This window comes from Garra rufa, chromosome 1 (assembly GCF_049309525.1).
Source record: "Garra rufa chromosome 1, GarRuf1.0, whole genome shotgun sequence".
NCBI lineage: Eukaryota > Metazoa > Chordata > Actinopteri > Cypriniformes > Cyprinidae > Garra > Garra rufa.
The window spans coordinates 97,081,785-97,108,527 of NC_133361.1; the positions used below are offsets into that span (position 1 = coordinate 97,081,785).

At 37.4% G+C, this 26,743-nt stretch overlaps 1 protein-coding gene and 1 long non-coding RNA gene across 2 annotated transcripts in view; both read left to right on the forward strand.

Moving 5' to 3' along the window:
- LOC141340678 (uncharacterized) overlaps nt 1–26,743 on the forward strand; it is a 138,185-nt gene that overhangs the window by 48,846 nt on the left and 62,596 nt on the right. The window contains exon 3 of the mRNA XM_073845753.1: nt 3,845–4,377. Coding sequence (XP_073701854.1) covers nt 3,845–4,377 — 533 coding nt within the window. The remainder of the gene's footprint in view (nt 1–3,844; nt 4,378–26,743) is intronic.
- On the forward strand, nt 23,720–24,503 carry LOC141340962 (uncharacterized). Its single transcript, XR_012356612.1, has 3 exons — nt 23,720–24,028; nt 24,146–24,179; nt 24,338–24,503. It is a non-coding gene; the product is annotated as an uncharacterized lncRNA (long non-coding RNA).

The window sequence follows — 26,743 nt, forward strand, 5'->3', positions numbered from 1 at the left end:
ATTATGAACATAAATCTAAAATAACAGAAAAGTATAACAATTGTCAAATAGTAAATAAAAAAAATAGAGGAAAAAAAAGTTTGTTTTAAATATCATTCTAACTATAATTACATATTATTTACATACTAATTGTGATTACAGATCAGGTTGTGACAAATCACAACAGAGTGTCTCCATATAGCACTTTGAGCAAATGATGCTTGTTTTGAAATCTTTTTTCCGTGTGTGTGTGTGTGTGTGTGTGTGTGTGTGTGTGTGTGTGTGTGTGTGTGTGTGTGTGTGTGTGTGTGTGTGTGTGTGTGTGTGTGACATGGTGTGTGACTTTTGGATTTTGGATCCAATGTCTCCCTTTTATTTGATTCATAGTCTCACATTCCTCTGTTACAGTCTCACCAATCTCATATTTGTGTGTGTGTGTGTGTGTGTGTGTCTATTTTGGAACTCTGATGGCTTACAGTCTCATGCTTTCATTGCTGTGTGCTTTATTTCTTACATTGATTGCCTCTATTTCACACATTCCCAAAATTAGCTTTTGAAATGACACACATTCATTTGTGTGTGCGTGTGTTTTTGTGTGTATAAGTGTGTGTGTGTGTGAGTGTATTGTAGTGTTTTGCACTCTTGATGTTTTAGAGAGTCACCCCTTCACAGTTGTGTGCTTTTTTTCTGGATTGTGGCTGATTTGTAGATTGTATGCACAAAAAAACTCTGTATTTTCATATTTTTGCCAATTTCCCATTCATTTCCTATGGCCGGTCATTTTGACCCGAAGACCCCGAGTGTGACTATTTTTTTTACGACCACTTAGACTTTTCCAATCCTGTCCCCAATTTTTTTGTGTGTTCATATACCAAGTACCATAAAAGTCACCAGGTTTCATACCATTCCGATGAAGCTACGATTTTTAAAATTTTTTTATTTAAAAAATTCCGGTCAAAAGTGACCGAAGAACCCCAGAGGGTTAAACGAACAGCTCGCGGGACGATTCGGGTCCGCGCTTATAAAAAGTCACCACATCCGCGGGAAATGGCTTTGAAACGCAGACACCAAAATCAAGAAATAAATATGGCTTTACATTACAAGAAACATCAAGGCTCGAAATTAACATCAATGCTCGCAATCAAAGCCATTTTGGTCGCATATGCTCCTGAAATATAATCTGTGCGACCTAAAAATATATTTGGGAGCTGACTACTGAAATTTAATTACTGTTGTGTAAATATATATATATATATAACCCTAGTTGATACTTTATCTCAACTTTTCAATTATTTCATTAATTTACAAATAAACAAATGCCTTTCCGATGTGATATAAGTGAAAAGGGAGACGATTTTCGAAAATGATTTCACCAAAAGGCGGACGCGAACTCGGGTCTCCCGCGTCAAAAACTAGATGTCACTCGTCTCATCACTTGCGCCACTGAAATTGTTCTTCAACAGCTGTCTTTCGTAATATTTGTAAATATGGCCTATTTGCATTGTGTAAAAGGTAAAAACACATTAAGTAAAAGGCACCAGACTACAAAATATGGCATATACTACTGTATTTTTTTTTCTGGGGGAGGACCCACCCACATTAATTTTGATTCCAACGCCCATGTGTATATATATATATATATATATATATATATATATATATATATTATACACAATAAATTCTTACTGTTGTGGCCCACCACTTGAGGGAATGTAGGGGGGGCCTCACACTAAGAGCAGCCTAGGGGCCCCTAACAACCTTAATCCGCCCCTGCACGCAGGCTCTTCATCAGATCATCTGCATGCTTGAAATCACATGCTATGCAAATTATTTTAAATAATTCTTTGATACTTTTTGGAGCCTTGCCTGATAGAGCTGATAAAACTGTGACGGTTTATGGCCATTGCCAAAATTCAATTTTTAGCGTATCTCTGTTGCAGAATTACTGCGCTACATACTTATATTTCTTGAGATGAGAGGGTAAAAAAAGATTGGATAGGGAAAGCTCTGACTGTGTGGATGTTGCCAAAATTTTTACTTGAACAAATGGATAATTGATTTAGTTGTCCAAAGGACAAGCACATATCAAAGCTTAATGTCGAGCTCTGGAGGCTGTTTCAAAGACGATCAGAAAACCTTAAAATCCAAAGCCGGACCTGAAATAATTTAACAAATCTATCAGGGTTAAAGTTGTACCATAAATGACCATTTAAGTTAATAAAATCTCACTAATTTGATCCAGGTTCAGTGAGTCAAGAGAATCTGATGTGCACGCTTATTCTTAGGGTGCTTTCACACCTGCCTTATTTAGTTCGGTTGAATCGCAGAGTTCGTTTTCCCTCTTGGTGCGGTTAGTTTGGGCAGGTGTGAATGTAGCAATCGCACTCGAGTACGCACCAAAAGCGGACCAAAAAAGCAAAAAGTACTGCGCCTTTTTGGACTAATCCAGCTGCCGTAGTCCGCTGTGCTGTTCATTATGGGATGAGTACAAGTATTTGTTGACAGTTAGCGCTTTCGCAACATAGCCCCATGACAGCTCGCGGACAAAGTTGTGAGGAGGTGCGGAGCCTCATAAATTTGGTCTGATGATCATGTAGGTCCCAACTTTCGAAAACTCACAAGAACATCACAATCTTTCCCATTGTTTAAGGGCCGTTCACATGTCGCGCCTAAAACGCGTGGAAGACGCTAGGCGCGCTGCTTTCTCTTTCTTTCCAAACTGCTCTGTAGCTGTGTGCTCCAGTGTCGTCTGCCGTTGCTAAGCAACTATGACCTGTGCTCTCCATAAATACGCGAAAGTTTCAGTAAAGGATAAATGGATTTTCAGCATTAAAAATCACTTGCAGTAGCTCTGCTATTATATTTATTCAAAAATGTTTATTCCTGTACAGCTATGATAAGCTGTTTCTCCAACTTGCCAGTGCTTTCAATGTTATTAAGGGAAAGGATGAAGCTGATTGGTTGGTTCATGTCACATGATCTGCGGTGGGCTTGCAGCATTCTGAAAAGTTGAAATGTTTTTTATCTCGATGCGGCGCGTTCGCGAATGGAAAAAAACGAGCGCGTCACACCGCCTGCGCGTCTCCATTCTGAGCGTGCATACCGCGCGTCTACATTGGAAATAACGAGCTTGAGTGCGCAAAAGACATGTGAACGGCCCCTAACAGTTTAGAAAATACGTTCAATACGCTGATCTATGTAATTCTCTATTATAGATCAGCGGTTCAATGACACGATCTGGCCAACGAGTGATGTGGATTTTGTCACATGACTGCATTTTGGTTCATTTCAACTGGTTCGGACCAGAGCGATCAGTGTGGTGTGAAAAGGACCCAAAACGGCAATGTATCATTTGTTGCCCTTGGTCTGGACCAAATGAACCGAACCACAGATGTGAAAGCACCCTTAAAGCAGTCCTTAATGTCAATTATAGATCAAATTGATCCACCATGGCAAATATATTTGTACCATTTAATATATTTGAGATGTTGTGTTTTCCTCAGTGTTTATTCTTCATAAGAATATGTTAATGTTAGAAAGTCATACAAAAATTATTTTGCTGTCAGGAGTGGACAAGGTTTACACAAGTAAACAAGCGCTGACACAATATAATAGTTATGCAGATTTGCAAATTTTACAATTTTTTTAAAATAAAACACTGAAATAAGTGCATTGCACTGTACATGTTTTGATGTTAATTGCTTTGTGCCATTAAACTGGGGTTAACTTTTATTTCTTTGTTTTTCCACCTTAGACCTAACAGCGCTGAAAGAGGAGAGAGAAGATCTGAATGAAACTGAAGAGAAAGACCAGTTTGGGAGTCTTCATGATTTCATATCTGGAGAAAAATCTGTTTGTTCCTTAGAGTCTGAAAAGACTTCCAAACAAAAAACAGCTGAAAAGACAGGAACTATGAGTATTTTCACTTGCTGTCAGTGTGGAAAGAGTTTCAAACAACAAGGACACCTTAAAAGGCACATGAAGATCCACACTGGAGAGAAGCCTTACACCTGCAAACAGTGTGGAAAGAGTTTTTCTGAAAAAGGAGGCCTTGACATTCACATGAGAGTTCACACTGGAGAGAAACCTTACACATGCAAACAGTGTCGAAAGAGTTTTTCTGAAAAAGGAGGCCTTGACATTCACATGAGAGTTCACACTGGAGAGAAACCTTACACATGCAAACAGTGTCGAAAGAGTTTCACTCAAAAAGGAGGCCTTGACATTCACATGAGAATTCACACTGGAGAGAAGCCTTACACATGCAAACAGTGTGGAAAGAGTTTCTCTCGTAAAGGATGCCTTAATATTCACATGAGGGTTCACACTGGAGAGAAGCCTTACACATGCAACCAGTGTGGAAAGAGTTTCAGTCAACGAAGAAGCCTTGCAAGTCACATAAAAAAGTGCAATAAAGAAAAGCTTTACAGATCCCCTTAGTCTGGAAAGAGTTTCAATGAAAGTGGAAACCTTAAAGTTACCAGAAAATACACACTACAAGGGAGCCTTTTTATCTGCCAACAGTGTGGAAAGTGTTTCACTCATAAAAGATACCTAAACATACACATGAGAGTTCACACTGGAGAGAAGCCTTACACATGCAATCAGTGTGGAAACAGTTTCCGTCAAAAAGGAAGCTTTGACAGGCACATAAAGATTCACAATAAAGAGAAGCATAACAGATCCCATTATCATGGACAGAGTTTCAAACTAAATGTATAGAAGGGACAGTTCCGGTCCTTGATTCTGATTGGCCACAACCAAAGCTGTTGTAAATTACTCTACAAACGTGCACCTCTTTGTGTCTCTGCAATCCCACAAAGGATTCCAATAAGAATCATATACAGGGCTTCAACAATGATATAAATTCTAATTCACATTTTAAAGCAATGCATTTTGTCCATGGTACACTTTACAGTGTCAACTAGCTATATTGTGTTGGACTGAGCTTAATGCATAAACGTGCAAGGAATAAAATGGACTATGGACAAAATGTTTGCTCTGTTTACAATGTAAGAACTTCACATTTGTATATCATGAATTGAAGAGGGAGCTCACAGGAAGTGCACTGTTTTTTGATTGAAGCACAATGAAGGATTCTGTTAGCATTTTAACATCAGTAAATGGGTTTAATTTGTGCACATCAGTTACTTGCTCAATTCTACCACCAACATTGGCGGCTTTGTGGAAGGCTGTAATAATCATATTTTGGATTGTATTAGGCAGTCCCTCCAGAAACTCGCGATGTTGCGATCACACCAATTCACGCGATTTATTAGCGGCCTTGCAATTTCATCCAATCACCGCGACTTTACCGCAAATTCGACCAATCAGTTTGGTCCGTCACTGCACGCAGCATTATTTTCACACAGAAGGACTTCCTTATCAGAGAAAGCAGGCATGATCGCAAATACATCACACTTACCTACAAATATCAAAAAAAAGACAACGCAAAGCAATTCCCCAATGTTCTCCATGAAAGTGGAGGGAAACAATTTTTTTAACAAAACTATTTTTCATGCTTTCACACGGTAATTTCATCAATCATTTATTCCAGTGTTTCCCCTACATAGTGGCGCCGCGGCAACAAAATGCTAAAAGTCTAAATATTTTACGGGGACAACATGATTTTCTCTTAATTGAACCTGCGCTGCAGCCTCCTAGGAAGCAGCAGTTGTCTGCTGTCAGATCTGCTTGTGATCAGAGCATACAAAAAGCCTCGAGGGGGAGGGGGGGCATAACTGATCCTCGTATCAGTGAATAAACAATAAAGAATAAAACATGACAGTAAAAGCTAAATTAGTAGGGCTGGGTAAAAAATATAGATTCTCCGATTTTAATCGATCTTCAATTTAACGCAATGATATCGATTCGGGAAATCCCCGAATCGATTCTTAATGCGCGTGCTTCAGCTTCACGTAAGAGGATATGAATATTCACCTCTCGTCCTGAAGGTGTCACCATCAGCTGCTTTTTTTCCAGAAAAATCTGGGGCCTCATGTACAAAGACTTGCGTTGAATTAATCCTAAAACATTGCGTACGGACAAACCTGTAAATGTGCGTACGCAGTAAAAAAATCAGATGTACGAAACACTGCGTACGCGGAATTCCACGCATAATCTCTTTGTACATCTGACTTAACGTGAAATTGAGCGCACGTGCACGAGCGCAAACCCCTCCCTGCCTCCTCCCCCGTATAAATATGGTAATCACTCCAATTTGGCAAAACCAAACGAAAAAGCAATGGCAAAAGCAAGCAAGAAGAGAAACTTCACAGAATGTGAATTGGAGGTGCTCCTATCGGAGGTAGAGCGCAGAAAAACTGTGTTATTTGCAAGTTTGTCCTCCGGAATTAATAACAAAAGAAAAAAATAGAGTGGGAGAGTTTAGCTGACGCGGTTAACGCTTTGGGGTCTGAACATCGTACTGTGACCGAATTAAAAAAGAAATGGTCCGACGTTAAGGTGCAGGTTAAGAGGAGAACAGCGGCGCACCGTCAAAGTGTGGACCGAACAGGCGGAAATTGAGCGCACATGCACAAGCGCAAAACCCCTGCCTGCCTCCTCACCCGTATAAATTTGGTAATGACTCCACTTTGGCAAAACCAAACGAAAAAGCAATGGCTAAAGCAAGCAGGGGAACAGGGGATGCTGAACTAACACCCTTTGAGGAGAGAGTTGCCTCAATTGTGGGCGACACTTTACTTTCTGGAGTAATATCCGTGTCTGTGGGAGACACGGATGTATTAGAAGAACCCCACAAAGGTAACTTCTCATTTTATGTCTTAACTTTGGTAAACATACCAGTTTACATTTAAGTTTCCAATACATGCAATGTAGCGGTACATAGGAGACTTTAATTTATGTATCCGTTGCATTCATAAATATGCGTGTACCCATAAAAAAATGGACTCAAATATCAGTTAACGTGCTTGTTTTTATTTAGACTTAGATGGTGCAGGAACATCCACTGGCACGCACTCGGAGTCATTGCCTCCTGAGCAGCCAGGACCCAGTGTCTCCGGCATTTCCAGCGCTCCCCCCAGTGCTGACGCTCGTCTGTCAGGCCGCGTCTTGACGCATGCTGTTCTGGAGTCACAACAGCAAATTGTTAGGGCCATTGGAGAAGTTAACAGTCACCTAAAAATATAACTGATGCACTCACAGACATAAGCCAGTCATTAAAGGAATTGGTCAAAAAATAAATTACCTTTTCTCTGATTACCTTTTATATTGCCCCAACCACACGTTGGCGGGCTTGAATGGCTTATTGGTTGGGCTGTATGAACGCTGGTCCTGGGTCTGGGTCATCTGGCGGTGCCACTTCCTCACCAAGAGGTATGCCATGTCTGTGCGCGACATTGTGCAGCACACCACAGGCCAGCACGATGCGGCACACTTTGTAAGGGCGGTATAGCAGCACCCCTCCACTCTTATTAAGGCAGCGACCACCGGCATTTCAGCTGCCCAATCGCCCGCTCTAAGACTGACCGCGTGCGAGAATGGGCATCATTGTATCTGCGCTATTGGTCAGTTTGTGGGTTGTTGAGGGGGGTTAACAGCCACGTCTTTAATGGATAACCGCGGTCTCCTGATATGCAGTTAAATAATTACGCTCAATAAATTAAAATAAAACTCAGCAGGAATAATTTCTTTAAATACCTCACTCACCAAAAAGCCACCCATCTCGCACCCTGCCACCTTGGAGCCTCATCCCAACCATGCTGTTTGTGAGGATGAATGAATCATGGGTTGATCCAGGCCACCTTGCCACAATATTTGTTAGGCGCATTTGAGCATCACATATTATTTGCACATTTATTGAATGGAAATGTTTCCGATTCACGTATGCAAATTGTTCTTCAGATGGCGCCTTTATACCAATGTGCGTGCAGTCGATCGCTCCGATTACATTAGGAAAACCGGCGATCGCTGCAAATTGCGCTTTAATGTTTGGCTGGTCAGCTGCATGGTATGGAAACCTTATATACCTGCTAGACATGCGGATGATCCCGTCCCATACAGCTGGCATTGCACGACTCAAAGACGACTGGCTTAACCCCGAGCGGTCTGCCAGTTCCCTTTGGAAAGAACCAGTTGCCAGGAAACCAAGCGTTGTCAGCACCTGTAAGGGAACGGGTAATGCGTGGCTCCTCACTGTCTCTCTTTCCAAATTTGGACCCAACTCAGCAAAGAGCTCCAAGAGGATAGCTCTTGGAAATCTGAAACGGCTAATAAGCCAGTCATCATCGTGGGCCAGAAAATCACTGTGATCCCTAAAAACGCGTTCCCTTCGGATTTGGCCATTGACAATGTCCTCCAATAAGGCCAACACTGCCATTGCCATAGACTAAGGGATGTATACATTTGCAAATGCTTTTATATGTTCTAAATCACATAATTGGTAGAAAAATATTGTCTCAATTAACCCATTTTATCAATTATAAATTAATAGCAATGTTTTTCACGTGTTGGTGCGATACTTTGTAGTGTGCAATTTAAAATAATTGCCTCTAGGAGTCGCCAAGGGAAATAAAACAAACACACGCACAAAAAATACACGTACGCCAGACATGGAGTTGGCGTGGATCAACGCACATTCTCACGTTAATTTCACTGTTAGTAAATCCGACCGTGAGCATGAAAACTGGCGTAAGCAAAGTTTTTGTGCGTACGCAGCGTTGATACATGAGGCCCCTGGTGATCAAAAATTATTAGGCTGTAGTTAAGAACTGTTAGTTTTATGGACAGTTAGAATGTTGTGTATTATGAGTGGCCTGTTTTGAATTTAGAAAAATGTTCTATTTCTTAAACATGTTTGAAGTTCTTAATAGATTTCACTTTTGCACATTTACAGTCTTTTTGTTTTTTTACAGTAATGTGCATTTTGCAGCTAGTTTACATGGTGTACAATGGATGCACTTATTTATGACTTCTTGTTACAGTGTTCATTTAAAATAAAAGTTGTTTAAAATAAATAACTGTGTGCACCCTATTATTAATGTAGATGTGTATTTCAGTAATAAACTTAAGTAGGAGAGTTTCAGTTACCAGCATCTATATCAAAATAAGGATCCCATGTCTGCAAAACTAACATTTTAAATGAAATATTGATAGCTTATCGATATCGAATCTAATCGAAATCTAATCGAATCCATAAAAATAAGAATCGAATCCCCGAATTGGTCACAATACCCAGCCCTACAAATTAGTTACAGAACATAAATATATAAGATTTGTAAAGGTGAAGCATGAAATAATAATAATGTTACCAAGCAAGTAACAATATGTGTGGACAAGTAATGCAAGAATAAAGAGAAGATAATAGTGATAGTGAGTGAAGACACTATCACTATTTTTTTTTTTTTTTTTAATACACATCTCACTGGTAAGTTTATTTTATTTTACAAGTCCTTTGGGCTTACCTGGAGCCCATGGGCACCACACTGGTGACCCCTGCTTTAAAACAGTGTTCTAAGCAGGGTCATTTTTGAAAGTTTTGTACTGGTCTTTTAGAAACAAAATGGTTGACATTGTGCATTGGGCTGTACTGGAGAAAGTAATTGTTTAATGTCATTAACAAATATGCATGTTCTGTTTACTCTTTGTCTCCTAAGATATGTGAAGACTGGGTTGCCACATGTACAGCCTTGAATATTCCAACCTCCAAAAGTGACCACCAAGCAATGAGGAAGTTTCTTTTTGAAAATGTAACGAATGGAGGAGCCATTCCTGGATTTCACCAGCTGCAAGAAAAATACCTAGGCAATGTTTACCTGAAAGAAAAGGAGGCACTCAGAAAACGTTTAGCCAAAAAGCCTGTTGCAGTCATATTTGATGAGACACCAGATGTAGAGGGGAGATGTGTTCTAAACATTCTCATTGCACCCTTGGAAAAGGATGAATCTGGCAGAATACTGGCCTACTTGGCAGACACCGTCTTCCTAGAGCAGTGCAACCACTCAACTGTCTCAGTGTCTGTGGTCAAGTGTCTGCAGGAATATGACATAGCAAATGAGGATGTCATTGTTTTTGACACTGACAATGCAGCCTACATGAAGAAAGCATATACAGCTGTTTTGCAGTCTTTATTCCCAAACTCACTGCACGTTACGTGCATGGCCCACATAATAAACCTCATCGGTGATTCCTTCCGCAGACCTTTTGACCAGCTAAATGCATTCATGCTCAGCTTTTCGCAGATGTTTTACCATGCTGGCTCTCGGGAAAGAAGATACCTCCAGTTCATGTCAGGAAAACATCCTACAAGACAAAAGGCAACCATGGCTCCAAATCCCTGTGCTACACGGTGGAACTCCTGGTTCAGTGCGGTGCAATACCACTCAGAGCACTTTAAACTCTACAAGGAGTTCATAGAGATGGAAATATAGGTAAGACTCTTCCTCCTTTTAGTACAAATTCTCACAATGATAACAAGTTTCCAATTCATCCCAGTTTACACTAGCATGTGCCCTAATAAACATGTTAAAGTTTTTGCTTTTGGATCTGCTTATGTAAACTGCGTTGAAGCAGGACTAAATTCTGTTTTAATTCTATTCACAGGTGTGTGGCAGCAGTGCACCGCAGTCTGTGAAGAGACTCCATGAGATGCTACAAAATGAAGACATGGCTCACTGTCTCCAGGTTCAGCTCAGCATCATGGCAGATAAGTGTGAACATATTCTACAGCTACTCGACATCTTTCAGAGCAGGAAACCTATAACCACCAAGGTTTTTTGACTACTTAGAGGATCTACAGATGATCTTTACTGCAAACAAGGAGTTACAGTATGAATCCTGTGCTTAGCACTTTGAAGGGCTTGATGTCCATCATGCCACCAAAACACACATCCTCAACTTAGTGCATCTTGCGTACAGCAATGCAGAGGAAAAACTCACCAAGTACATGTCAGAGGGACAACCTGCCATCAACTTCCTTCGAGAAGTCAGAGTGTTTGACCCTCGTTACATTTCATTCATGGAGGACAGTGTTTCTGGCTACACACACATCCCAGGCTTCAGTGCTGTCCCCAATGATGAGTTTGATGCCTACTTCCAACGCCTGGGTCCAGCAGCACTCAAAGTGTCAGCATGTGGAGTGGTAGATCTATATGTGTTTTGGGATGGGCTTCTCGAGAGACTTCCTGTACTCAGTGCCTTAGCCAAACGGTACAAGGATGTCATCGTGAACTGAGCAGATGCTGAAAGAAGCAACAGCCTTTACAAGCTTGTGCTATCCAGCAGAAGAAGATCAATCACTAACAGCAACCTCAAAGCCTTGGTCTTCTTGTACCACAATCAGCAACTCGCTAGTGGAGTGTTTGAGAGGGATGAGCTCAAGATCGATTGTGGGCCCGACTCTGAGGATGAAGTGGAGGACAGTTTGGATACTTAGGAAGTTAGCGATGAAGAATGAACTGTCTTACCATTCTAATGAATGATTTGATTGTTGACGTGTTTTACTCTGCATTTCATATGCTATGTTGGAAGAACATCCAGTTGGTTCATATTTGTTCACACTGGACAATGTCAAGTTGAATTTAAAAGAAATTGGCTTTTTTTATTTAATGAAACAATTTATTTTATTACAAGATTATTCTTTTTGAAACTTGTTATGCGCATTAATTGTCAGGGCTTAAAATAGCCTTTGCACTTTATTCTAATGCAACTGATTCACTGCATTTCATATTTTATGTTGGAGGAACATCCAGTTGGTTCATACTTGTTTACACTGGGCAATGTCAAGTTGAATTGAAAAGAAATGGGCTTATATTTTTTGCCCATGAATTGTCAGGGTTGAAAAATAGCCTTTGCACTTTATTCTGATGAGCAAATAAAACATATTTTGCCAGATTTTTTTAATTCCTGTGCTTTGGGGAGTAAGTTTGCAAAGAACACTTAAAAAATTCATAACATGTTTGTAAAATCATAAGGTAATGCAATTCTGTTGAGAAAAATCTGTTTAAAAAAATTGCAACTTTTCCCGTAACTTTTTGAAAAAGCTGCCGCAAAATCTGGCATTTTAGGCCACAACAATCACAACTGATATAAGAAGATATAGGGCCGATAGATCATTACAAGTAATGCCTATGAGCGCTTGTGGTGTGAACAGCTTTATTGTTTTGACGTGCTGCTTATTTTATCTACAAATGATAAATTGGTGCCTCCACTGTCTCAGAGTCTATTTAAAACCAAGCCGCAGTCATCAATTGGAATGGCTTGTTAAGTGAACATTAGCGTTTATATCGTCTGCACTATTTAGTATAAAAGTTTATTAAATCTATCAGATCTCAGCAAATAATGAATTAAACAAATTCAAAAACAGCATTACCAGCTTCTATATTCAGCTTCAGTGACAATTTATTCTCTTCGTATGGCTACAAAGGTTTTTGGAAATATGAATACATCACAACAGTCCTGATATAAATTACAGGAGCAGAGATTATTCAGTCATGCAGCTCTGGTGCAGCATCACAATGCTCCTGACACTGAGAATGAGTTGCTCTACTGTGGTGTTACTTTACTGAACCTTCTTGATGAACATTTACCAATGTTGCTTACCATTGAAGACTCCATTATGAAATCAAATGAGTAAAAGAGCTCAGGTGAGAACACAATACTCTCTAGTCATCTTTAAGTATTCATCTTTTTACATTTCCTCCTATATTCCCATATTCACACTTAATGGGACACCAGTTATTACTCCACATACCAATATTGTTTTACCCATTTGACTAAAACTTACAATCATTGCTCACATACCATTTTCATTTGATCACTTTATTCATCTGCTCTTTACTATTACATATAACCATCAATCCTCCATCTTCAAGTACTTTTGCACACTTGCAGCAAAGACTTCTCTCTGGTGTTATTACATGACACACATCACGCTGATAACATAAACATACAGATCTCTCATGTGTGAAACCTCATGTGGTATTGAAGTGCTGCTTTATATCTGAAACTCTTTCCACAGTGATGACATATAAATGGTTTCTCTCCAGTGTGAAGGTTCATGTGCCTGTTAAGGTTTCCTTTTTGGTTGAAACTTCTTCCACATTGCTGGCAGGTGAAAGGCTTCTCTCCTGTGTGAACTCTGAAGTGGTCTTCAAAGTGTTGTTTATGATTAAACCTCTTTCCGCACTGAGGGCATGTGTAGGGTTGCTCTCCAGTGTGAATTCTCATGTGGACTTTAAATTGTTGTTTTTGACGAAAACTTTTTCCACACTCAGAGCATGTGTAGGGTTTCTCTCTCACATGAGTTCTCATGTGGACTTCAAGGTTTTCATGTTGATCAAAACTCATCCCACACTGATCACACGTGTAAGACTGATCTCCATTGTGAATTCTCATGTGTCTGTTAAAGTTTTCCTTTTGAGTGAAACTTACTCCACACTGTTGGCAGGTGAAATAACTTCTTCCCGTCTTTCGATTTATTTCTCTTAAGGAAGTCGTTTCAGTCTGTGACCAACTAAAAGATTTTTCTCCATTTATGAAATCATGATCTTTCTCTTCCATTTCATTCAGTTCTTCACTCTCCTCTTTCAGTGCCATCATGTCTAAGGTGAAAAAGACAAGTACAAGTTAACCTCAGTTTAATGGCACAAAACAACAGATTTCAAAACATCTAAAGTGTCAAAACTAACATATAACTACATCCTATATGCTCTAAGCCAGCGGTTCCCAATTCCAGTCCTCAAGCTCCACCCGCTCTGCATATTTTTCATGCCTCTCATAGTTAATGAACCTGATTTTGACAATTAAGTCAAACAAGTTGAGTGAAAGTGACGGCTGTCGCCAGACTTTATTTCACATACGTCATCATTACATCAGAGCAAGAACACATGCATGAACTATTATTTACCTATTTCACATGAAAAATGTTACTCAATCCTAGCAGTGAACATTAACATTTAAATATTAAATGACAAAATTCGTTAAATGCTGTTTTTAAATGAAAGTAAAAAATGGTCTTTAAGAGAACTTTAAGAAAAATATGAATCTAAAATCTGCAGGAAGGCACAGTGTAGAAAACACCTGCCAAAGGCAAAATTAATTGAGAATAGGATAGTTCAGCTTTGAGAATGAAAACCAACCTGTTTATTCTTCAGTATCTTCATGTTTGACTCTGAATGTTTCTTCAATCCTCATGTCTTCATGCTCATCTTTAATAAACGCCATCTTTGTTTGTTCCTCATTATCTTCATGTTTGACTCTGAATGTTTCTTCAATCTTCATGTCTTCACTCTCCTCTTTAATAAATGCCATCTTTATATTGTGTGTCACGTGGATCTCAGTTGCTCCACCAGGAGTTTTTTTTCTGTGTTTGGAAACTTTTTCCTGTTTAAGATGACAGTAATTATCAGGAAAAAAAATGAAAAAAAATCTCAATCAGCTCTGGTTCAGTAGTCAGTGCACTAGTAAGGGAGTTAGAGTGATAGTTTATGGACTTAAATGATCTGATTAGACAAACAATCAAAACTTTAACTTAGGCTACTATTCAGGTATTTAATGATTAGTATATTACATTTAGTATATTAAATAAATTATTATAGTATATTACGTTAATCATTCTAAATGCTGTTGTATTTTAAGATTGTAATTACAACAACAAAACATTTGTAATTGTAAAAGTTGTCATTACTCATGTTTGAGTTTGTTCTCGTTGTATAAACACTGTTTTGAGCAGCAGGTCTCTCAGCGAGCGGCGATTCGAAACAGTGAATCATTTTGTGAATCAACCGATTCAATTGACTCGGAGTTTGTAACTCGTGTTTCTGATCTGAATCACTAACAGAGAGAGAAATCAGACGCTGTGTGGATGCGCTTTAATAACGTTCATCATTAGATAAAATATTACCATGTTGCATTCAATAATTATTACGTTTACATCGCTTGTAAGCCATATAAAACAGACTGAACGTATGGTATGAATTTAAACATTTAAAAGTTTAAACAGTAAAGACTACAAACCTTTCTTCAGCTGAAACAAAGATGCAGGAGCGCGGAGCAGCCTTATGACATCATACACCAGATCAAAATAAAAGTCCTGTTCACGCGCTTCTGTGTCTACAATCCGATAAGTGCATAGATATTTACAAAAAGGAAACATATTCGAATAATAAATCATGACAGTAGTATTCAGAGTTTTATTTTTGGTGAAAAACTTATTGAAATGTATATAAAGAAACTTTTGTTTATAGTTTTATTTACTTATTTATGTATTATTAGTTTTATTTTTTCCAAATGTGAGTTCTTTCATTTATTCATTCTTGTATTTATGACAACATCTATTTCCACAAGTGTTTCTTTCCATTTTATTCATTATATTGACATTTATTTATTAGACCTTTCTTTGTTAGCAAGGGCCACAGTAGCACCTTGTGGTGTCACCAACCAAAAAACAATTGCTTATTTGCATCAAAATTACCCAAATGGTCGCTGTGTAGTTGCATCTTTTCTGTCTCTCACAAACTTTCATGCAAAACTTAATCTTATTAGACCTTCTATACTTTTATGCATTACTGATACAAATATACATGAATGATTATGTAATAATTTTAAGTTTGAGTTGAGAATAATTACTGTTTTAGCTTGTTAGACCAAAATGTCAGCTAAGTGTGTTGACTGAAAACTAGTCTTCACATGTTGCCGATGAGACAAATTGAAGGATTGACTGAAAGTGTAAAGCATGTGAATGATTATGATAAATTCACTTCTGAAAAGGATTTGAGCATAAATTGTTTACTACTTCCAGATCAACCCCACTCTCTAAGTCCTCAAACATGGTTAAATTGGAGGAACTCAAGAGAGTAGGAAACCTCTTTTCAAAGATGTCCTTTTTTGTCCTCGCATGGTACTTGTTTTTGAATGCAATATTTAATTTATTCATTTATTTGACTAATTTCATAACTCAAAGTTCTCTTTCATCATCTTGTGTTGTGTTGTGTTGTGTATATTGGGTCAGCTTCATGCACATTTGTCCCATTTGCTCAATCACCACCAGTTGATTTAGATTTTTTGGGGTTTGCTTGTTCCCAGGAGATTTTTTTAAGTGCACTCTCAAATCAGGAGGACTTTTTCCACATGCTGCTTTGTATGGACTCTTAAGAAGTTGAATATGATTGGTGAGAGCAACCAAAATCAGCAGTGTTCACACAACACTCTGAACTTTGAATCTGGCAACTTTGGGCAGCCCACAATTGTTATATCAGAGGTATGTTTTGAGGAACTGATAGCCATGTCTCTAGTACCCATTGATGTAAAATTGCTGGGAGTGAGCACAAGGACCATACGCCAGAAAATATCAGAAATGGGGCTGAAAATGAATACACACTGAGTTTTTATTCTTAAAGATTTTAAGTATATAGTTTATCATTAGCTCAATGGTTTAAGCAGGTTTTATGATATATTTAGTTTTTAAATGAAAACTGCAAACCAATCAATCTATAAATTTTTTACTTTTTTTAACACTAACTTGAAATTCTGAATGCGCAGATGGGAGTCCACTTAATGATATACAATGTGTGTAATTATTACTTATAAATGTATATAATTATATTTGTGTATGTGTGCATTAAGAGTACCATTGCGGCGGCGAGGACGATGCTGAGCCAAATAAAGATAAAGATATCTTCTGGCGCGCAGCACGTTAAATGAACCAATCAGATAAGGGTACATAGACAGTCTGAAAACCTAATTTGATTGGCTATGAGATGAAGGTAATCCCCCAGTGCTTATATGGAGCAGTTTGGTAGATTGGGGTCTAATTAGTTTGTCTAAGTACACAGGTTACACCATAGTTCAAATGCAGCAAACTTTAATTGGCAGCAAAATAAAGAGGTAACCATTTAGTATAGGGACCAATTCTTTAACTAGTCACACAGTTACACTGTCAGCAGAATCTCATCATACCTGGGGTCCGTTCTTCGTACCTCGCTTACTACATCCAAGATCAAATGACACATCCAAGATCAAATCATCGCGCTAACTATGAGCTCGCTATTCCGGTTCTCCGAACGCACCTGTTGTTGATTATTGGTATAGCTGGATGAAGTAATCTGAGATCACTGGGTGGCTTAAAAGGGGCTACGTATCGATAGTAGAAACATTGATCGGCAACTCTGTGATTGGTCGGCGAACATGACGAAGGAGCGCGCTCAGTATTTTTCTGCAGCAGAGCAAGAACTCTTGATTGAGGGATTTCAGGAGTTTCAGAGTTTAATTAAAACGCAAGGGAAAACTGCAAAGGCTGGAAAAGCAAGGAGAGAGGGCTGGCAAAAAGTAGTGAACAAATTAAATGCGTTAATGCTGCCCATGTTACATGTTTTTTCCTTGATATTGTTACGGTACGGTGCTGGATAAGACGAGGCGATACACGAATTACAAATACAAAGTCTTTTAATATAATCCAAGGAACAGACAGATCAGGAACACGAAGAATCTCCACACACCAAACGTAAAACATCAAGCAAAGACCGACAGTAAACTCAACTCAAAGACAGATTTATAAAGGGTGGCTAATTACAAAGACAGGTGAAACAGATAACAAGGACTAAACCAAAGCAGACAGATTAGCAGGGGGAGACAATGGGAGAAACCAAATACATGACATGACTATGACAGATATGTTATTTTATTTATATTTTTCTTTTTTTATACACTACCGTTCAAAAGTTTGGGGTCAGTAAGACTTGTAATAGTCTTTAAAGAAGTCTCTTATGCTCATCAAGGCTGCATTTATTTGATTAAAAATACAGAAAAAAAACAGTAATATTGCAAAATGTTTTTACAATATAAAATAATGTTTTTTAATATATATTTTAACATACTTTGAAATAGAATTTATTCCTGTGATGAAAAGCTGAATTTTTATCAGCTGTTACTTCAGTCTTAAGTGTCACATGATCCTCAGAAATCATTCTAATATGCTGATTTATTATTAGAATGATCAATGTTGGATATTATCAACAGTTGTGCTGCCAAATATTTTTTGGAACCTGTGATTTCCCCCCCCCCAGGATTCTTTCATGAATAACAAGTTTAAAAAGCACAGTGTTTATTCTATATATATATATATATAACAATGTAAATTATTTATTATTAACTTTTAATAAATTTTTAATTATTAACTTAATACATCCTTGGTGAATAAAATTATTAATTTACTTTACTTATAATACTTTTCTTTTCCCACGTGAGTCAGTCCGTGTCAGTCGTGCTCTTTAACCATTATCAGATGTGACCTCGCCATTTCAACCAATCATAACCCGCCAGGAGCGCAGCCTGAATCCTGTTTACATGAAATAAACCTGCTCCAGAGCAGGTTTAAACTTGCGCACCTGTTGCTATGACAGCAAGTCCCAGATGAGCTTCGAAGAACCGAGCGATCCAAGATCATGCCAAATCGTCAACAATCAAATCCAGCTAACTTAGTTAGCGAGGTACGAAGAACGAGCCCCAGGATACGAACAGGAACGTAAACGGAAAGTGCCACGCCAGGAGAAGGAGGAGCAAGAATCAGTCAGGCACGTCCACACCGTCAAAGTAAAAGTACTTAAATAGATCGTTCCCCTTATTAATCCACTAACCACACCCCCATCAGGCCAACGGACCACGCTCACTTATCCTGCCACACTAGAAAGCAAAAAAGCAGAGTCTGAGAGCTGCCCACTGAGTAAAGAGGTTTCATTAGGCAATGGAACATCGCAAATTTTCCTGGAAACATGCATCTCATGTTATTCTCGGTTAGGGAGAGTAGTTGTTTGTTTTGACAAAAAAAAAAGAAAAGAAATACTTAGCACTGCCCATGCTCTAAACCAAGGAATTCATGTCCTCATAAGTCCATTGCCAAATGGCACTTGAACTATGACATCATTACAGAAACTGGTCCACAAGATGTGCACAGTACTGAGAAAAGTATTTAATATCCACCTGATGGAAACGCTTTGACTGCAATTGTCCTTTACTTGTTGAACAGCAAAAAATTCCCAGCTATTCTGCCAAAAGATGTTTGTTCACCACAGAACATGGAGACACTGCCCAAGCACCTCATTCCACTAGAGACCTTTTGCACTGTATGCCCTGGAAAGATCTCTCTTCCGGACCCAATCTTAATTAGACAGAAAGCAAAGATTGTCACGTTCACTGGCATACTTGGAGGTGTGTAATTTAATTGTTAATTTATATTACAATGCACAGTGATTCCCATGATAAATACAGTATTATTTTCCTTCCTTATAGATGTGACCACATACTGTAAAAGGTGTGAGGTGTGTGGACATTTTTACAGATACCAGGAATGGACAGAGGGGCTGCACAATTGCGATGACCACACAATAATATCACTGCATCTTTGCCTGTTTCTATAACAGTCTGTACAGGTCATCTCCACTTCACTGCAACTTTAATGCACCTATCCTTTTTTTTCAACAAACACATGACTTGCATGTTTTTTTTTTATGTACAAATGTATTCATTATTTTAAAAACGGTTATAAGATTCTTTATAAGCAAGTGTATGTTTGTACTTTAGTTAATTATGGTATTATGTGTTATTTTATTTTTCTGTCCTAAAAGCTTCTCCCTTAAAGGAGTAGTTCACTTTCAGAACAAAAAATTACAGATAATGTACTTACCCGCTTGTCATCCAAGATGTTCATGTCTTTCTTTCTTCAGTCTTAAAGAAATGGTGTTTTTTGAGGAAAACATTTCAGGATTTCTCTCCATATAATGGACTTCTATGGTGCCCCCGAGTTTGAACTTCCAAAATGCAGCTTCAAAGGGCTCTAAACGATCACAGCCGAGAAAGAGGGATCTTATCTAGCGAAAAGATTGGTTATTTTCTAAAAACATTTATCACCTATATACTTTTTAATGTCAAACGCTCGCCTTGCCGAGGTAGAAACGACAAGCATTTGCGGTTAAAAAGTATATGAATTGTAATTTTGTTTCAGAAAATAACCCCTCATTTTGCTAGATGAGACCCTTCTTCCTCGGCTGTGATCGTTTAGAGCCCTTTGAAGCTGCATTTTGGAAGTTCAAACTCGGGGGCACCATAGAAGTCCATTATGTGGAGAGAAATCATGAAATATTTACTCAAAAAACATAATTTCCTTGCGACTGAAGAAAGAAAGACATGAACATCTTGAGTGACAAGGGGGTGAGTACATTATCTGTACATTTTTGTTCTGAAAGTGAACTACTCCTTTAAGATCATGTTTGATAAACACTCACATATGTCAACAGAAAAGCTGACATGATCTATTACAGAATTACGTTGGCAGGGCCTTGGACATCTTGGAACAGACACACCAAATAAATGGACTTGCACAAGAAGGGAGCTTTTTAGCATGCCAGGTAGTGGTCTTTCTTCTCTTAACATGAAGCTAGTAACTAAATGCCAAAATCAAGGAAGATTCTGGTAATCTGTCCTGCTTTGTAATTAATCTGATTTGTAATTAATGGCTGTTGCATCTGTGTTTACACAGGTTGATGCCTTGAGGAAGCTTGTATAAGAATGTGGTGTGGATTCAAAGGGCTCCAAAATGGATCTTCTTCTCCGTTTGAGGTATGAGATGAAAACAAGGAGCACTTATGACAAAGTGTTTCAAAAAGTTTGGGGAGCATCTGGTAAATGTCCTACATATACAGTGGCATGCAAAAGTTTGGGAACCTCTTGCAGAATCTGTGAAAATGTGAATAATTTTTTATTCTTATTTTTATTCTTTTATTTAGTTAGAGTAAGATATTTTTTTTTACATAAAAGAGGTTTACATGTAGTCCACAAGACTAAAAAAAATGCTGAAATGAAAATAACCCCCTCCAAAAGTTAATAACATAATCCTGTGTGTGGTTACCTGGATGATCTAACACTTTTTTTTTTTTTTGTCATGTTTGTTTTGGTTTTTTATGAAAAGTCCCTTGTTTGTTCTGAACAGTTCAACTGAGCACTGTTCTTTAGAAAAGTCCTACAGGTCCTGCATGTCCTTGCAGGTTTTTAGTTCTTCCAGCATCTTTTGCATAGTTGAACCCTTTCCAGCAGAGACTATGATTTTGAGATTTTTTCACAGTGGACCTGGGACTCAAACACAACTATTAAAAAAGATTCAAATATTCACTGATGCTCCAGAAGGAAACGCTTTACATTGGGAGAATTTATTTTAATTTGAAGATCAAAGTAAATTGTACTTAATTTCTCTTCCCAGCAATTAAATAGGAAAATTATTATATTTTTAAAATAAGATTTTTTTTTTTACTTTTTCGTCATGTTGCATCGTGTCTCCTTCTGGAGCATCAGTGAATGTCTTAGTGATTAAAAAATAAGTGATTAAAAAATCACTTTTTTAATAGTTGTGTTTGAGTTCCTCAAGGTGGATCATACAGTCACTGCTGGAAAGGGTTCATAATGCAACAAAAAATAAAAAATAAAAAAAATAAAAATGAAGAATGAACCTGGAGGATTTTCCTGAAGAACAGTGGCCAAATAATAGTAATAGATCATCCAGGTAACCATACACCGTAATCAGAACCAAGGGTTCCCAAACTTTTGAAGGGGGTTATTTAAATAATTTCAGCAATTTTTTCTCCTGTGCACTATATGTAAACGCATTTTATTTAAAAATAAGTTGCATTTTGTATGATCTCTTATTTTGTTAAAATTGCTCACATTTTCACAGATTCTGCAAGTGGTTCCCAAATTTACATGCCACTGTATGTAGCTCCACCATTTATGTAATGATATAAGAAAATATTTAATTATTGTAAACCTGTCACTATGAGTCTGTACGTGTACCTGAAGGCAGCTAGGCTAATGGCCACACTAATCATGTGTATTTCCATTTGAAGGTGGCTGGGCAGTTATCATGTGTCCTTGTGGCATTGTGAACTCAAATTCAGAATAAGAACTGAAAGTCCACGTGAGGTATATTGATCCTTCAGGAGATCCAGACACACTGGACACATGAACTCATCCTGAGTTTTCGTGAATTGAGGAGATTACGGTTTGATGTGTGAAAAACAGGTTTTTCTTGCAACTACAAAGGTCTCAAAAAATGAAATGTCCATTCGATGTAAGGCAGATACTGAGGCCAGATTACACCCAGCTCTGTGGCATATTTTGGATTTTTACAAATTTTGGCAAACCTGAAGTCAAAAGAGGAGGAACACTACATTTACTGTTGGGTTCAAATCCACCTAAATTGAGTCTGAGTCTTTAACCAATCAAGTCCAAATTGGGGCGAGTCGGACTCAAGTCCAAGTTTGAGTCAGAGTCCAACTAAACACTACTCTTTGTCAGTCGCTTAACCTTGTGTTAGCCTTTACAACTAAAATAAGGCAATGTAACAAAAGCAAACATCTGTTGCATATTGACTTTTGGATTTTTGATTTCACACCATCTCATAATTAGCGTCCTGCTCAGCAAACTTTTAAGTTATAAATGTTTTGTGACATATTTCAGAGTGAAACAGCTTTTAGAATGTGAACAATTATAGAGCATGACAGGACTTGACATTATTTGTTGTTGTATAGTAGCCTAAATGTATAAATCTATCTTGGATGAAATTGAGGCTGTAAGGGTTATTGACAGTTATCAAGTAGCAGTCTATGGAAGAAATGGAATATCTCACACTTCTGGCATTTTTCCCTTCAGGACTGACAAACTCACTATTGTTGAGTTAAATTGAGTTATAAAGTCTGAAATACAACATATAAACAACATTAAAAAAATCGAAAAGGTAAATGTAAAATGTTAGAAGTTTAAATAGCATTTTCCTGCCTCCACAATGCAGCTGCAAGTGACATAACTTAACATCTAAATAATCCAGGATAGTGAATGACTTCCCCAAAGAGGGGGAAAACGTAAATAAATATTAATAATAACAATATTAGTCGCAAGAATGAAAGATGGTAAATTTGCAGCCCCTCTGCCTTAAAATTAAATAAAATATAAACATTTCTTACGATACTAATAACTGTGGAAATGCATTAAAATACGCATATAATAGACATCAGTGTGTATCGAGACTTTTATTTTGCTCTGACGATAACGTCACAAAGCTGCGCTGCGCTCCTGCATCTATGATTCATTTGAAAAAAAGGTTTGTGCTTTTTGTTCTATCTCTTTACACATATTTACAAGCTACATACAATATATGAACACGTCTTAAATATAATGTTGTAATACTTTATTTGATGTTATTTTTTGAGCAAAGCGCATCCTCATATTATTAACAGAAAAGGTGCGTCTCATTTTGCTCCCCATTTGAGAATCAGTACATCGTTCAAATAATGGGCTGCGTCCGAAATCGCCTACTTCTCTACTATTTAGTAGGGAAAAGCAGTAGGCGAGCAAATAAGTATGTCCGAATCCTAAGTATTTATAAAAGAGTAGGCGAGAATTAGTAGGCGAATGCACTAATTCTCGCGAGATTCGGGCGTACGTCTACTTAAAGTGCGTCCGAATATGCCTACTTAACTACTATATAGTAGGAAAAAAAGAGTACGTGAAGAAAGAAGTACGTCCGAAACCTCAGTATTCAAAAAAGAGTAGGCGAGAAATCCCCGGATGTCCTACTGCTTCAGCCCAGATCCTGAAGTCTTCATCGATGGATACTTTTCAATCCCAGGAGGCCAAAACGTCATCATCGAACGTGATTGAGAACCACGACGAGGGTGTTTACAAATGTGAGTATTACAACCAAAACACGGTTCCCTGTCTTAAAAATCATATTTGTTGAGCTACTTTATCGTAAACTGTTGATTTGCATAAGGTGCCAAGATGTTATACAGTATGCTATAGTTAGTATATTTGTGATTTCGCTGTTAAAACATGTTTTATGACGTATAGCGAACATTAAGCTTCAGGTAGCACACGCACGTCTTTAAAAGCGGATTTACATAAAACATATACATTTTAAAGACGTTTAATAAATGTCTATTTAACAAATGACAGGAAAATGTTCTAGACTAGAGCAACACAAAACACAAAACATCTGAGTGAGTGATGGACGTTATGTGAGAATTCACTGTCACTGCTTTACATTAATGTAAGTAATGTAAATAAACACATATACATATAGTAGGCCTAACTGAACTTCAAATTCATTTCAAATAGAGCTATAACAGAACTTTTCTGATTCTTGATTTATGTGCCTTTGTTGCAGATGTTTTGTGGTGGAGCAGGACCTGAAAGGAAAGGTGACTGCAGCATTTTTGGGGAAAAGTAAAATCCGAAACTTAATATAAATTTGATCATTTTGTAACTTCCAATACAGAGATCTAATGACACTGTGCTGTTAAAATGACAGTTTTTGTATTATATTTGTGCATCTTTGTATGATCTGAAATGTCTGCAGACTGGTGTGTGCAGTGACAAAGGAGAAATCCACAGCAGCATCCTGGAAATGAGACCCTCCATCACTCCACCTGCCCTTTGCCTCATCTGGACCAGAAGTTGCTGCGGTCTCTTCATCAAAAAGACTAGAAGACCAATATGTTTAATAAAGCTTTGTTCCATGTGTATTTATTTATGTTCATGGTTACTTTTATTATTTTACTAATTTGAATTTGATGTTTCCTGATGTTGTCAGTAAATAAAATATAACATTTTCATAAGCCTATGCATTTATTCATTACTTCATTGAAAAAAACAACAACATTATGCTTGTTTAACTAAAAATATCATTAATTATTATTCAGCATTTATCTTTATTATTGTTGGTACGTGTTGGAGTGGGCTAGCAATGCATTCTAAAGTTATTTTAATTTCTAAGTAGTAATACTTAAATTTTTCGAGTGTAAAATCAACAGTCTTCTCCAAAGGTAAGATCTTTGAGCAACTGATCGACGTCTCTTTTGTGCAGATGTTGTAAACATGGAGGAGAGCGTACTGGGTAGGGTTGTCATGTTACTGATGCCATGAGGTGTCGCTGTCGCTCCAATTTTTGTATTATTATTACTTCAGAATTTATAATTCCATACAAACTCAGGGAAAGACTTAAGTATCTTTAACAAAGAACAATCATGACAGAAAACATAACTATAAAAGGTTTGCGTACATAGTACAAGATTAGATACAGAAAAAAAATTAAATATATTTGAATATTCATAAAATCGCAATGAATTAAAAATTGCCTTTGTTTTTGTTATTTATTTATTATTATTTTAAGTTTCAGGGATGAAAGGACAGAAATTCAGCAAGAAAAAGGAAAACAAATCAGATCTAAGCTAGTTTTGCACAATTTTGCCCATTAACATATTCAAGACAACAAATTTGGGGGTTTTAGTCATTTTAGTATTGTTAAAAATATAAAAACTTCAATCAATCCAAAATAAGCAAATTTCATCAACATCAAAATGTTTACAGATAGATTAATTAAATCCGTCGCTCATATCATTTCATGTTGCGCTTGTTATAACGTCATAGGTCACGTGATAACGTCAACATGGCGGAACGCATCCATACTCAACGAGATTTGGCTGTTGAGTAGGTACTCTTTTAGCGCTCGTTAAGTAAGTACTTATTGAAATTAAGTACCTACTCATTGAGTAGGCGATTTCGGACGCAGCCATGGAAAGTGAGAGAAAATGAGAATCGAATCATCTGAACCGAATCATTCGTAAAATGATTTAGTGATTCGAAGCGCTGACGACAACCGAGAACAACAAACATGTAATGACAACTTTTACAAACCAACTGCAAATGTTTTCATTAAAGTGTAATCTATTTAATAATATGAACAAATATTTTAATACCAAATATAAATCACAAATACCTAATGTTAACTTAATTAAAAATATAAGTTAATATTATTTGTATGTGTATTTTAATCAGATCATTTAAGTTCATTAACTATAACTCTGACTGACTCCATTACCAGTGTGCTGATTACTGTACTAGTGAGCTAATTGAGACACAACAGAGATTTAGTTTGCAGTAATTAAAAAAAAAAAAATCTTTTTGTTAATTATTCTCATCTTAAAAAAGGTGAAGTATCTAAACACAGAAAAAATCCTGGTGAAGCAGCTGAGATCCACGTGACACTGTTATAAAGATGCTGTTTATTAAAGAGGAGAGTGAAGACATGAGGATTGAAGAAACATTCATCAAACATGAAGATACTGAGGAACAAACAGGTTGGTTTTCATTCTCAAAGCTGAACTCACTCATTTGATCCTTAAACTGATTTTTATAAAGGATCTTTCCTTAGATGGCGTTTATCATGGTGCTCTAAGGTTCATATCAGATTGTAAATCGTCAACTCATCATTGCATTTTGTATCAGAGTAGGTTGGCCTTCTCTGTCTACCAGAAGAAAAATGCACTGGTACTTAATTATTTACAAAGCCATCCTGGGGTTGTTGCCTTCCTATCTCTGTTGTTTAAATTTAAAAGAAAATTACCAAGAAATATTTTCTTTGTTCGCAAAATTGTTATACTCTTTCTGTTCCTTTTACCCGAACTGAGCTAGGTAAGAAGTCTTTTATGTATGCAGCGCCGTTTGATTGGAATTTCCTCCAATCTAAATTAAAATGAGAAAATCTGCTGACTCTAGATCATTTTAAATCAGTTATCCGGCAAATGGAAGTTGATCTAACAATATGCAACTGCTTTTAAATGTTTTTTAGTCTGTTTGTGTGATTGTTTATCTGTGATGTTATTGATTGTACTGCTGCACATTTTGGCCAGGACACTCCTGTAAAAGAGATTTTTAATCTCAGAGAGCTCTTTCTGGTTAAATAAAGGTAAAAAAAAAAAAAAAA